The sequence below is a fragment of the Crocodylus porosus genome, unplaced genomic scaffold (genome assembly GCF_001723895.1).
Source record: "Crocodylus porosus isolate Cpor-Errol unplaced genomic scaffold, CroPor_comp1, whole genome shotgun sequence".
In the NCBI taxonomy this organism is placed as follows: Eukaryota; Metazoa; Chordata; order Crocodylia; family Crocodylidae; genus Crocodylus; species Crocodylus porosus.
Window position 1 is genome coordinate 100,725,090 of NW_017728943.1, and position 14,683 is coordinate 100,739,772.

Consider the following 14,683-nt stretch of genomic DNA (forward strand, 5'->3'; position numbering starts at 1 on the left):
GGGGCCGAGCCGCGGCGCTGCATCAAGTGCGTGCTGGTGGGGGACGGCGCCGTGGGCAAGACCAGCCTGGTGGTGAGCTACACCACGAACGGCTACCCCACCGAGTACGTGCCCACCGCCTTCGACAACTTCTCCGGTAAGGGCAGCGCCGCCCCCGGCTGGAGCCCACGTGTCCTAAGGCGGGATGAGCGGGGGGTGTGGGGCAGGGAGAGAGGGCAACGGCTGCCGCGAGCTGTAGCCGCACTCCGAGCCCGCGCCTCTCCTCCAGGAAGCTGCATGGGTTTGCTGCCCCAGCAGCTCCCAGCTAGGCATGAAATGCCCTTAGTGGGTGGACGAAGCGGGGTGTGGGAAAGAGAGGCAGGGAGGAGAGCTGCCCTGGGGTAGAGCTACGTAGAGACGGCAACCTCTGCTGCCCGCTAGCACCAGCCCTTGGGTGGGTGGATGAAGAAGGATCTGCCCCCCACCATAGGCAGGGTGGACAGCTGCTGTGGGGTAGGACAGGGAGAGAGGGCGGACGCTGCTGCCAGCTGGAGCACTGGTCCCAACCCACTCCCCTTCCCCTGGGAGCTGTATAGATCTCCCACCCCAGCACCCCTGACTAGACATGAAATGCCCTCCGGGAGGTGGAAGAACAGGGATCTGGAGAAGAGGCAGGGCAGAGAGCTGCCACAGGGTGGAGTCCAGTGGAGAGGGCAACCACTGCTGCCAGCTGTAGCAGCAACTCCTAGGTGTGGATGAAGGGGGATCTGCCCCCCCCCCCCGAGGCAGGGAGGGGAGCTGCTGTTTGGTAGGGGTAAGGAGAGAGGGCAGCCACTGCTGCCACTATAACCCCAGTCCTAGCCCACTCCACTCCCCTCCCCAGGAAGCTGCATGGGTTTGCGGCCCCAGCAGCCCCCAGCTAGACATGAAAGCCCTTGGGCATCTGGAAGAAGGGGGATCTGCCCTCCCAACCCCAGGCAGGGAGGAGAGCTAGGTAGAGAGGGCTGATGCGGCTGCCAGCTGTAGCTCCGGTCCTTAGGTGGGTGAAAGAAGGGGAATCTCTCTCCCCCTCCCCCAGAGGCAGGCAGGAGAAGTGCCATGGGGTAGGGGCAGGGAGAGGGGGCAACCACTGCTGCCACGGCAGCCCTAGTCTTAGCCCGCTCCCTGCCCTCAGGAAGTTGCATGGGTTTCCCACCCCAGCGGCCCCCAGGTAGACATGAAATGCCGTAAGGAGGGGACTGCCCACCCTGCAAGGCAGGGAAGAGCGCTGCAATGTCTGGGGTAGAGGCAGGGAGAGAGGGCCAACACTGCCGTCAGCTGTAGCCCTAGTCCTAGCTCCTCTGCCCCCCACCCTTCCAGGAAGCTGCATGGGTTTCCTGCTCCAGTTGCCCCCAGCTAGACATGGGGCAGAGGGGGGTCTCCCCACCGTCCTTCCCTCAGAGGCACTGAGGAGAGCTGCCGTGAGGCAGAGGCAGGTAGAGAGGGCCAGTGTAGCTCCAGTCCTAGCCCAGGTTGTTAGCACCTAAAGCAGCAGTGGGACAGGGAGGGCAAACACCACTGTCAGCCGTAGCTCCAGCCCTTAGGTGGGCAAAAGAATGTGGATAAGAACTGCCATGGACTGGGTCCGACCATAGGTCCACCTAGCCAGTCTCCTGTGTCGCACAGGGGCAGCAAATGGATGCTGGAAGGGAGGCTGAAGGGAGAGGGAGCTCCCCCACTTCCCTTGCCCAGGCAGGGAGCAGAACTGCAGTGGGCAGAGAGGGCAAACACCACTGCCAGCCATAGCCCCCCAGCCCTAAATTGTTATCCCCTAGAGCAGTGGTTTTCTCACTGCAGACTTGAACCCAGCTCGGAAAAATGTGAGGTCTGAGCTTTCACTCTTTCTGTTGACTGGGAACACAACAACAATTTCTTGGTGTCCGTCCCCGTCCCCCCCCCCCCCCAAAAAAAAAAAAAAAGTCAAGGACAGCATCAGGCCAGAATGTTTTGAACCCTGTGAGTTCCTGTTTGAAAGCCCCGGGTTTATTTTGGGGCTGTCACACCTAACCATGCTAATGCAACCTGTGGTCCCCTGAAAAGGATCTCTGAGTGGGGCTGTGGCTTCCCCAGTTGCAAATCCCTGATGTAGTGGGACATGCTCTTCTGACTCTGTGCTGGGGCAGAGTGCCCTACTTTTGCTTCCAAGTCACACTCAGGCAGCGCTCAGGTTAGGGCTGCTCTTCAGGTTTATTGGTCTTGGAAACATTCATGGGCAGTCATTCTGTCCTCTTTGAGTTGGCTTGAGAAGGGGAGAAGCCCAGTCTGTGGCCCCTGCCTTTCATTAGCTGGGGATCTGTGCTGATAAGGCGGCTGCAAAGATGCATGGGTCTCTTGAAACTGCAGCCTGCTTAGTGAATTGCTTTAATTGCACATCTTTGTCATTCTGGAAGTTTTAATAAGACTGCTGGGCAACATAAGGCTGTTAAATGTGAAACTGCTTTCTAGCCTCTCTTCCATCCCACTGTGTTGGGACCTGAGCTTTGTAGCATGAATCTGCAGCATCAGTACTCAGTTTTCTAGTATTTCTAAAGCTGATCCAGTCAGTACTTTGGTACTTGGTATTAAGAACTGGAGCTCTGTAATAACTTCAGCTACTCAAAGATCAATTTGAGGGTACGATGTTTCTGCAGTTTGGTAAAGCGATACTGTAAAGCCTAGTATCGAGCTAATAAGTGAAATCCACATTATGGCTAAAAGCATTTTTCATTTGAACAGTGGGAAATAATGAGGATGATTTCTTGTTTAAAAAAATATCCAACTGGCAGTCGGGGATTGCACATGGCTGTGTATCAAACTAGCTTTTTAAGGGAAAATTCTGTAGTCAAAACTTTCAGTAGTGGAAGGAAAGGCACTTCCCAAGGGAAAACATAAATATTTGTATCGTCTCCTCTGTGATTTAAAACTGGGAGAGATTTTTATTGGGCAGCTTTGAAAATACAAACGTGACAAGAAAATAAATCCTTTGTAGCAAGAGAAGGAACAGAATCTTTTGGATCACTCTTTCTTTCTGTGTTTTTTTTGTTTGTTTTTTAATGCCATCAAAGAGTTTTAGTTCAGTGATTTGCTACCTCATCAGTCGTAGTGAAATGATTTGGAAAGCCCTGGAGGGTTTGTGTGTGCCCAAGTGTTAGTGACAGATTTGGTTCCAGCTCTTCAAGTCATTAAATTTAAATTTAATTGAAGGGAAAACAAGAAATGTTGAGTGAAGGCTTATTTCTCTCTCTCTCTCTCTCTCTCTCTCTCTCTTTTTTTTTTTTTTTTTAATAATGAAAAACGTGTGAAGTGGGACTCATTATACTTTTTCTCCCCCCTCCCACCCTTCATTTCTCTATGAAGCTGTTGTGTCTGTCGATGGCAAACCAGTGAGACTTCAGCTCTGTGACACAGCTGGTCAGGTCAGTGAAACTACTTACTTCATTTAAGTGACAAGGGGAAGAGAGAAGTTGTCACATCAAGTAGTCCTTCTAATGACTTCACGGATTTAAAAGGATTCCCGGTGTTTGATCGTCTTATTAAATTGCTGTCACACTAAGTAATTCTTATCCCAGTGCAGTGCATAGGTTGTGCAGCCGGGTTTAGTGAGCATACACTTTGCTTGGCAAATGGATGTTGGCTCAGATTGCCAGCTAACCTTCCCAGAAAGCTTGACTTTTCAAGTAACTGATTTCTAGATTAGCGCTTTTTCCACATTTTCTGTTAGGAGTTTTTGCCAGTGACTTAGACCTATGGGCAGCTGCAGAATAAAAAGTGCTGATATTTCCCATTTATTTACTTTTTGGTTTTTTTAGTGCTTAACCGCACATCAGCTGCTGTTTAGACAACTGGTTTTGAGGGGGCAAAAGTTAATAAGGCACTAGCTGCTGAATATTGCCCTGATAGGCAAATTTAGTCATGGTGTAAAACTACTCATGTCTGTCAATACATGAGCTGCTATTCCAAACCCAGGGTTTCCTTTAATGCAATCCCTTAATGTTTGAGGAGAGCTAATGCTTTCCCAGACTTCCAGCTGTCCATGTCCATGATGGGTTACAGAAACTCAGGTTTTATACTGTGTAAGCATTTCGACTGTGTATCCATTCCTGTAGTGCGATGCTTCTGAAAGAGCCCAAGCATGCCCAGAAGCAGTGCTAAAAAAGTAGACAAAATGCATTAACCTGACTAGGAGTGTCAGAACTGGGTATTATAACTAAGTGATGAATCCAGGGAACTAAATTCTATTCTTTGCAATGCCAGCACTTAATTTTGCCCATGCTTCTTGCAAGTCTCTTACCCCCCCAAAAAAGATGATGAAGCAGCTTGCTTTGGGTAATAGTATGATGGGGGAGGGGGAGGAGGTCAGTAGGGATGCCCTTAATTTAATATACTGATGAGTCAAGGGTGGTTTACAAACGCACTGTCAGCTTCAGCCACGAGGCTAATTCACGCTCTACTTCTAACAGATATAACTGTAACCATATCCTTGGTGATGGGGCCCCATGGAATGGTTTCAGGAAGACTCAAGTCAGTTTTTGTTTTGACTGCTGCTACTAGTTGAAGAGATTAGGAACCCCTTAATGAAATGCCCATTCTTGTTCAGTTACTGCTTTTAACTCAAATGGGGTTTGAGAAAGTAAGCAAAATGAGGAAAATTCTTGAGGTTCTTTGTAGAAATCAAGTTCTCATTTCAGCTTTCAAAGCCCTTAAATCAAGTGATGCAAAATTTCATTGCAGGAGCAGGCAGTTGGATGGATGTCTCTTCTTAACTGTCCTTTGTGCTCTGTAGTCCAGTACACCTCAATAAATGTATGGTTTGTTTTAAGCCAAGTGGTGAAAATCCCACATTGCTGCCTTGCTTCCTGAGAAGCTTAATCTGAGAATCAAGAGAGCTAATGAAGCTTGCTTGCTTGCCTCTTGTTTTATAAATTGTTGCCTCCCTCTGTATTGCTGCTGCAAGAAATTTATTCAAGTGGAAAGAGACTTCTGAGACTTTCAGAGGGGTTTAAACAACATATCTGAGCCTCTTCAGAAGCTTTCAAGGGAAATCTCAAATCTTGACAAATGAACACGTAAGGTGCAATTCAGCTATAAAACGTTGGTCCTGGAGAGACATTCTAGACCTTATTTGCTCTTTGCACTTCTTAAATTAAGACCCTCTGAGAACACGGTGAATTTTAATTAAAATGTCACCACAGTTGAGCCAAATCCTACCTGTTTATGCTGCTTGTGTTACTGTGCTTTTATCCTGCTGTCAGCATAAACTCAGGCGCTGCATGCTTAATCGTTGCCTCATTTTACATTCTTTGCTTCCAGGTCTTTGAGCTGCTGTGATGATCAAGAACATCATAAAGGCAAATTCTTTTGTTAGTTTTAGGTGCTTATCTTCTTCATTACAGTTGTTCCTTGAAGCTTTAAAAGTAGGGCCTGGCTTTGTTGAAGTAAATAACTTAACACTGCAGGCTTGGAAGTGCTTGATGTAGAGAAGTAAGGGAGTACTGCCATCAGATGAACACAGAATAGCAGGGAAATTATTCTAATCTCCTGTCGAATGCTGTTAAACATTCATTTACTTAAATTGCATACACATGCATGCAGCCATTTTTCTCCTGTGCTGTTTGCATCTTTCAACTTATGAGTGCCAACCTGGGCAGCATTGACATGTTAGGCCTGTTTTAATCCAAATCGATCAGAGACAATCTCAGTTAAGGGTGAATGTATATTTTTTTTCCCTCTTGGCTATCCCTGTTTCTCCTGTGCCTTCATTTAAGTGCTTCAGCCTGCATTCTGTGGTTCAGATCTTCTCCTGAGATAGGGCAGCAAGGCATATAGGCAAATGCTGAAGTCATGTTTAAAGCACTCAAAAGAAAGCAACAGTGGTAGTCAGAAAATCTCAACTGCACTAAAGAGGTACTGCTTAATCCTGAGCATGTGGGAGTGAATGATAAAGGTTCCAGTAATTTCAGTGTTGCAGGCTGAAGTCCAAACTTGTCCTCCTTGTGGCTTCCACTATTAAAACTTCATGTTCCATTGTACACAGATTATATTTGTGCCTATATAAAGTCAGGAGCTAACCCTGACCCTTTCATTATTTGAGGTTTCAAACTTCTGTAGTGAGAAGCTGTCAGGATTAGGTCAGGGTGGTGGTTCCATTGAACTTTTAAAGCCTTAATGTTGCTTTGCTTTGTGCAGGATGAATTTGACAAGCTTAGACCCCTGTGCTACACCAACACGGACATCTTCTTGCTGTGCTTCAGCGTTGTGAGCCCTTCTTCCTTCCAGAATGTGAGCGAAAAGTGGGTTCCTGAAATTCGATGCCACTGTCCCAAAGCTCCTATCATTCTGGTTGGGACACAGTCAGACCTCCGAGAGGATGTCAAAGTTCTCATTGAACTGGACAAATGCAAAGAAAAGCCTGTGGCAGAGGAGGCTGCAAAGCTTTGTGCTGAGGAGATAAAAGCAGCATCTTATATCGAATGCTCAGCTTTGACTCAGAAAAATCTGAAAGAGGTCTTTGACGCAGCCATTGTCGCTGGCATTCAGTACGCGGATACCCAGCAACAACCAAAGAAATCAAAGTGCAGGACTCCAGACAAAATGAAAAACCTCTCCAAATCCTGGTGGAAAAAATACTGTTGTTTCGTATAGTAATTTTAAGGACCTGGTGAGATCACACAGAAGCTATATTAGCTGAAGTCGCATTCCATATTGTCCACTTGTATAGCGTAGGTACATAAAAGTATGTATATGTTGCTGTTGGAGATATCAGTTGCCCTTTTGAGGTGGATGGCAGAATGCTTAGGTAGATGTTGCCATGAATGAGGTTAAGGATATTTAGCCCTCACCCCTGAGTTTTCAGGGTAATTTCTCATCAAGGAACAAATGCTCTACATATTTGTGAAGTTACAAGCTGTACAAAGGATTTGACTTTTTGTATTATAATGCATACAAAAGAGGGAGGAGCAACAGAGGCCTTTGCTAATAGGGCTGCTTAGAAGAAACAAAGGACTATAGAAACATACAGCTCTATAGATGGACACTTTTTAAAAATAAACACTGTGCCTCCATACTGACATTTTAGCTTTAAAGACCTGCTCCTTCTCTTTCCCCTTTCCCATCTCTTCCTGCTCCAGCCATATTTAGATTAATGTAAGAGATGGACTACTCAAATGCTATTGTTTCAAAGGTTGTGCATATACCTCTAGTACATTGTTAGGAAGTCTAACAAGTTTAGCAGTTGACATAATTTTATCTTTATTAGCAGTGTCCTAATTTGGAAGTTCTTTATTTCTGTGCCCCCTTTCCTCCTCTGCCCCCCCTCCATTTGTAAAGTAGATTCCTGATAAACACAAAAAATGGGATAGTAGCAGGTTCCTTTGTATTTATACAGACGCTATGATAGTTCATTTATAGTAATTGAAACGAATGCAGATTAGTCTTAAAAAGGATGCAGCAACTCTCCATACAGTACCACATAATGTATCTGTTTCAAGGCTGGAAACATGAACTTTGGAATATCCCTCTTTTTCTTGCTGCCAGTTAAATGAAAAGGCAGTTTAATGGTGCAACAAACTGGATGCTAGGAAATAGCTACTGCTTTGCCCTGATTCTGGTGCTGTTCTGAACAAGTGAATGTTTTGTTTCTGTTCAAAGAAAACAGTTTTTAGAGGCTTGATCTGGTCTGAGACTGCATTCTTAAACTTGTTAGCAACAGCCAAGAGATTTTACTGATGACTCTTTCCTGGATAACTGCAACAGATTAAAGGGAAGTGTGTCCAGAAGGATGATTTGCCTATTACAGCATCAAATATGTGACACAAAGTCTGATGAATTCCAGCCTGCTTAGTCTAAGGATCTGTGGATTAATTCATCTATTTTCACAGTTCAGTATTTAACTCCTAGGCTGGTTTCTAAAAAGGGAATTGGAGACCTTTAGTTTGAATTGTCTGATTTCTTTACAGCCCTAAGTTGCTGCTGCTTTTTTTTTTTACTTCAATACTCAACGATCTGCTTGGAATCAGGCTTCAGTTTTCCTTTTGGCAGTAGCATTAATGTGAACTCATTTTTATCATTTTCAATTAAATTGGTATTTTAAATGTTCACAAATTCTTTTTCATCATAACAAAATCAATGCGTGCTATAAGAAACGTTGTGGAAGCCATTTGAATTGATAAAGCTGGCTGCAATTCACCTCCTGGCCTACTTTAAAGAAAATCACATTATGTAAATGCATTCTGGGATATATTGGCTTAAGTGTCATGATATGTATAGCTCCATATCCAAGATATAGAGATGTATACACATGCATACATACAGCACACACACATACACGCACACTTTTTTTTTCTTTGGCAAGGCAGAATGAGTGCAGAGCACATAGTATTCCACTGCTGAAAACTTAGTTCAAAATGAAGTGGATATCTTTACTGAAGTACGTGGAGCTTTGTTCAATAAAAATATGTTGGCTTCTTCACTGTAGCAACTTGGAAAATCAGTCTCCATAGCACCGAAACTGGATGCATTTAACTTGGTTGCATCGGTCCATAATGGCTAAATTTCACAACCAGTGAACGTAACAGTTGAGCCTTTATATTCCATGGTCTAATGCTATGACATTATCTCAAATATATGCACTCAAACTGACCGTTTGAAAAGGACAAAGCCAGGTTTTTTGTGTGTGTGTGTGTGTCCTTTTCTGTGAAATGGACACAACTGATTTTAAAATCTGGATTTGGAGTGGTGGGGGAAGTTGAAAGTGAAAAGCACCCATTGCACAAATAACTGAATTTATTCCATATGATCATGATGCTTTGTATCCTGTCATACCGGAAGCAGTAGGTTATATTTTTATAAGCAGCCTGTTTCATAGTTTGGAATAGCACTACCTTTAAATGTAGCCAGCTGTGACTGTTCCTGAAAAATGTGACTTGTTATAGCCCTTTACTAGGTATATGTGAACTAAGGTCTAATAACTTTATGAATACTGCTCTACATGGGGCTACACAAGGTCTAGATTTAGAAATGTTACTTTTAAAATCATCAGTATTTTACAAGCTCAAGGGAGGGAAGATGTCTCCATGTAGTGTATAATCTGAGGTGCCTTATGAAATTGTCTTCTGTTTCCTAAATGTAGGCTCTATTGCAACAAAAAAAAAAAAAAAGGAAAGGAAACCATTTCATGTGAGAATGATATAAATTAAGTATTTGGAAATAAATTCTGATATATGTATTTGTCTGCTCATGGTATCAACCATTCTATACTGGACACCTCTGCCTTTCACAGCTTTGTCTTATGTAACACCCAGCCAGTCCTGGGCTCCATAACGTAGCCTGAGGGGGACACTTCATAGATTTAATGTCAAGTACTTGAGTGGTGGTTAGCGAATAATAACTTGGCTTGCTTTCTTTTTAATGTATTGAGTCAGAGATGAGGCTGAACAAGAACTCTGGTTCTCTACCAGCACTGTGCGTGTTAAACGTTAGTTACCATTCTTGGTTCCCTCAGGGCAGATCTGTGCCATATTTGCAATGCTTCCAAGTCTACCGTGGAGAAGCAAGCCCCACTTCCTCCTGCTGTCCAGGTGCAGCACAGTGAAAAAATGTTGCGTTGTTACTGTTAGAACAGCGTTGGGTTCACATAGCGCCACTCCCAGGAGCACATCCAAAACTGAACTCCTGAGGGTGTGATTCTGAGGGCATAAGCCAAAAAACCAGCAGGTGCTAAGTGGGAGCAAGTGGGCAGGCCTTGCTTCTCAGCAGCAGTCTCAGGGCTGCTGTGCAGGTGATATAGACATGACCCGTTGGGGCCCTAAACTGGAACACTAAGTCCTGGTGGATCTGTATTTTTAAACTTGATCCCATTTCTACAGCTCGGGGTTTTCCCCTGCATGAAATCTGATCTTTTGCAAATACAGCAAAGGGCAGATTGACTTCCTTGTTTCACTTTGTATGTGGTGATCAGGTACACTGCCACTGGCTCGCCTTCGTTAACAATGATACCTATTATTTACAGTGTTCTTCCTCTTCAAAGCTATTTACAGATGTTAACTAATAGTTGCAGGATTTTGTACGTGATCAAATAAGTGTGATCTCTTCTGTTTCTACACTGCTCAGGTGGCAGAGAGATGAAGTTATTTGGCATAAGAATGTGCTCTTTTACTGTTGTATATTGTGCAAGGATCCTGCATCGGAGTAAAATCCCAGTGCTTGGCCCTGTAGTGGCATAGAATAAAAATCTATCTTAAAAATTCACCCTAAGCTGCTTGCAGTCTGATCAAGTGGAAGGGAAAATGAGTGGACGCTCTGAACAAAAGGGAAAAGCCCATAGTAAGCCAGATACATGTGCAACTTTGCAGTTAGCCTCGTGCTACAGGAGTGAAAAGCTCTAGGGTGGGATTTGCAGACATGCTGAGCCTTGCTTTAACTCTGTTTTAGTTCCCAATAGGCTCATCTACATGCGCATTTATGTTGCATTAAATTTACTGTGCATTAAGTGGAAATAGACCTGCGTCTACATGTGCAGGCATTTAAAACACATTAATGCTGTGCGTGGTCTGAGTTGGGACTAAAGTTAGTCCACATGTACAGTAGTACTGTGCAGTAAGGCATCTACCTGTGTGTTACTGCGCAGTAACTAATCGGTCATAAATTTGATACCTGCATGATGCATGACCGTACACTGACTCAGCAATTTTAAAGAAAATCCCCTTCCTGGATCTGAACCAGTTCTGGTCTTTCAGCTACTGTTATGTCTTCATTGTGGGACAATTACTATGCTATAAGATAGTGTCTCATTCAGTTTATACACATGGTTTGTCTTGTACACTAAAAACCCTTTTCTCCAAATGAATGAAAACTTTGGCAGCCCTTTGTCCCTGAGAAGTACCTGATCCAACAGGAAGCTCCCTTGGTTTTAGTGGTGCTGTGAACTGCTATTCAACTGGAGTCAGGGTATTGCTGCCCAATTCTGAAGCCAGGTGCATTTGGCAAAGTAGGTTGTTGCCTCTGAAGGCTCATGCCTGTGACCTAGTTAGTCTCTAAGGTACCAGCCTGATTCCAAAGATAGAAGGCTTCTCCTTTTTATTCTCCCAAGCATACACTTAGTCAGAAAGCAGCTCTGAGACTTTTTCCCTCTTTTTCTCCTGCTACCCTCTCCTAGAGTTTTTAATAATGTTATTTTAAACCATCTAACTGTGGACAGCATGGAGTAGACCCAACATATTAATCTACCCTGTGCCCAATTTGATTCCCCTATTTAAATAAAAATTTATAATATTAACTTTCTTCCCTTCCTCTTCCTTTTAGGATTATGATGTAAATGAAAAATGCTAGAAGGCTTGTTTACCTCAGCAAGCTGCACCGTAAAAATACAGGGGGGTTGTCTGAACTGTCAGCAGTATTCCTTTCTAGCAAATACCTGCTGCTTAATTGCATGTGCCACTGCCTGGGCCTTTGAGGAATGGATTTCACTTAGCTTACACACATAATCAGAAACATACAAGTCTTTGAAATAAGATCAGGCCTTGTCTGTGCTGCTTTGAGTAGAGGATGCTATGCTGTAATGTTGACTTGTGGGAGAGGAAACCACTGTGCTATTTGCATGTTAGTTTTCGGGGTGGGGGAAAGTCCACCTTATCCAAATACTAAGAATGTAAGTATTTATCTTCAAAGGATTTTGCAAATGTAAATGTTATTTGGATAAAAACAACTAGAGAGTCTCTAGCCAGTTTCCTGCTTTATGTTGCTGTTCTGGAAATGCTGCTGTCTTACATACCCAAACATCTGGAGAGTGCTAAGTGTGGATTAAATGGGCCTGACCATCCTTTGCACCATGGTAACTTTGTACACAAGCTTACTGTTGTGATCAAAAGGCCCGTTCACCTGTCTTGCCTGCAACACTGGGTGAGGTGGCAGCTGAGATTGATAAGAATACATTGAAGTCAGTCCATTGTAAGCAAGGTTTTCCAGGAACACTAAGATCTGTGCTGTGTTGTGATAAATGGACATTCTCAAGAGAGAACTTTTTTTCTTTGACAGGCTGTGGCACCCTGGGGTGCCCTGCAATCCCTTAAGGTGATCTGTAATATGTGCATTGTTAGGTGTTCAAACACCTACATGATTCACAAGATAAACCCAGAGAATTCTAATAGGAATCGAGGGTGTTCAAAGCACTGTGGTCTTTCTGAGGTCCTTGCAACAGAAGTACTTTAACTTATTTTCTAACTATGGAAAAATAATAAAGCTGAAAGCTGGCATTCTCCCAGGAGTGCCTTGAGTCTAAAAAGTTTGAGAAACAATGACCTAAGTGCTTTAAAAGAAGATATAAATTGTCATTTTGAGGAAGAAATATATATTTTAACCTATTTTTTTTTCAGTTTATGCAGTGCATTGGATAGCACCCTGCATTTGGTGCAAAGCCCATTGCAGGCATTGGCCCTGGGAACACTGGCAGCCATTGGGAACATTGGCACTGGTTTCAATGGACTTTGAGTGCAGCTGCTAGTCACAGTGAGGTCTTGTTTTACCCTGCAGACACTTTTAAATCTGAGAAGTTCTATTTAAGTACATTGGAGAACTCATGCATAAATGTTGGCATAAAAGAAGCCTGAATCAGTTTTGTGAAGAAAAATTGGAAGGAAGAAAAACAAGAAAACCAGAAAAATTGACAAGGGAGATTGGGGGGGGGGGGCACAATGCTAGATACTCCTGCCTTTTTTCCAAAATCTGGACTAGATTTCAAGGCGATAGCAAGCCCATAAAAACTAGTAAAGTCAGCTTAGTTTTAGCAAACCATATTATTGGCAGCTAGTGAAAAGAATGTAGGCATAATATGATTACGGTTGTTCATTATCCATTTAGTTCAGTTCCCACTGGTATAAACTGAGCAAAGACAGTTGTCTAATTTAATGGATTTTACCATCTGATGCAGAACAGTCCTCAGTACTAATGATGTCTTTCTCCAGTGTGTTTTAATGGGAGAAACAAATCAATACAGTGCATTAAAAGGGCATAAAGCCCTAACCTGGATTTTCTTATTTTTTTTATTCAACACAGAAAATATTTCCAAGGAGTGAGAAAAATACCAGGCAGTCTGCCCGGCTTTCAAAAGACAACATCAATTTCACTGTCCACTTTTACAACCTGTTCTTCTTCACATACCTGCTCATGATTAATAAAACAGGTGCAGGTAGAAATCCTTGCAACAATGCCTAGCCCTTTGTCTGTTTTTTAGTACTTTTAACCCAAATGAACATACCAGATGCCTTGGGCTTGATGGTGATCTCATGTATTCCAAAGTAAAAGTGAGCGATTCTATTGAAGTCTGCAGAGTTACACTGAAGTGGTAACCCTTTAGTTGTCTTGTTAAACCCTTTTGCCACAGTCTCAGACACTTATCTTACAGTGAAAACAGAACAGGATTAAATAGCTTTGTTTTTTCCTAATAGCTTCGTTCCTCAGGATGCAAGTTGACTCTTTCCTGTTCCTCAAGCCTTTTATGCTACTTGGGGTGATCTGTATCTAGCCTGTCTTCCAATCCAACCATCACCCATAGATCTTTCCTGGCAAATTCTGCTGCAAATTGTGTAACTAATTTACACAAAGGATGCATCTCCCATGCAGGGACATGCAATTGCAGTGGCAAAAATACTAGCACCACAAATTTGTGCCTCTACTGTTTGCCACTGCATGCCTCTGCACATGTGCTTTGATGCTGGGCAAAATGTCCCGCTTTGTGGAAACTGCTGTTTCCCCACTTCTCCTGGCTCCCATGTGCTGGAGGACCGAGCCTCTATATGTGCTGGTACATGCTCCTGTGACATGCATTGTGCCCAGAGCTGACCCTAGCAGGGCGCGGGGCCCAGAGCAAATGGGCCTGCGTGGGGTCCTTTTTCCCATCCCGCAGCACACTACATTGGTAAATGAACATCGCAGCACAACGGACACAGGGGGAGGGTTGGTAGCTGGCATTTCTGGTTGGAACAGAGTTAAAGAAACTTCCAACCCATGGGGCGTGTGGGCAGATCACAGCAATCACGGCAGCCACCGCCAAACATGGGAGAAGCCATGGCCTCTCTGCTCTGCTCTGCGAGGCCCCCCAAAGCGTGGAGCCCAGGGCAGTTGTCCCCATTCACACCCCCTAAGGATGACTCTGACTGCCACTTTTTTCACAGTGCTTCTTTTTTTTTGCTACTGGGATTTCCCAGTAACAAATTTTGCTCCTTTGCCGCAAATTTGCAGCATGGGGCACATTTTAACATTCCTACACATCTGGATCCAGCCAAAGGAGCTAATTTATTGGTAAGTATCTGCCCCAGACAAATCCCTTGGTATTGCTTGGCTAAGGAAAGGATCAAGCCCTCAGCAAAAGTAATTCCAACCTATGCCTCTCCAAATGAAGTTGTGCACAAGAATTTTTTAAATTTGCATTCCCAGGTCAACCAAAACATCTACTTAAATCTCCAAATTTGGTCTCCAAATACACTTACCATCTTCAATTACCCCCATTTTAAAAAAACCTTTATTCCCTGATGATCATCATGGCCACACAAGTACACACATGAATTTTGTGGCACTTCAAGCAGTTTGAGGCACCACAAACTGCATGCAAATGGCACACATGCTCCTATTTGCTGTGTTGCTAATTTGCAGCACGGTGGGGTTTTTTTGACATTGAAAGATCCTGGTGTAAAAA

The 14,683-nt window shown here is 43.9% G+C and overlaps 1 protein-coding gene across 1 annotated transcript in view; it reads left to right on the forward strand.

Annotated features, from left to right (window-relative positions):
- RHOU (ras homolog family member U) overlaps positions 1-9,220 on the forward strand; it is an 11,908-nt gene extending 2,688 nt beyond the window's left edge. The window contains exons 3-5 of the mRNA XM_019548620.1: positions 3-136; positions 3,355-3,413; positions 6,184-9,220. Of these exons, the coding sequence (XP_019404165.1) occupies positions 3-136; positions 3,355-3,413; positions 6,184-6,639 (649 nt within the window). The 3' untranslated portion in view covers positions 6,640-9,220. The remainder of the gene's footprint in view (positions 1-2; positions 137-3,354; positions 3,414-6,183) is intronic.
- The last annotated feature ends 5,463 nt before the right edge of the window (positions 9,221-14,683 follow it).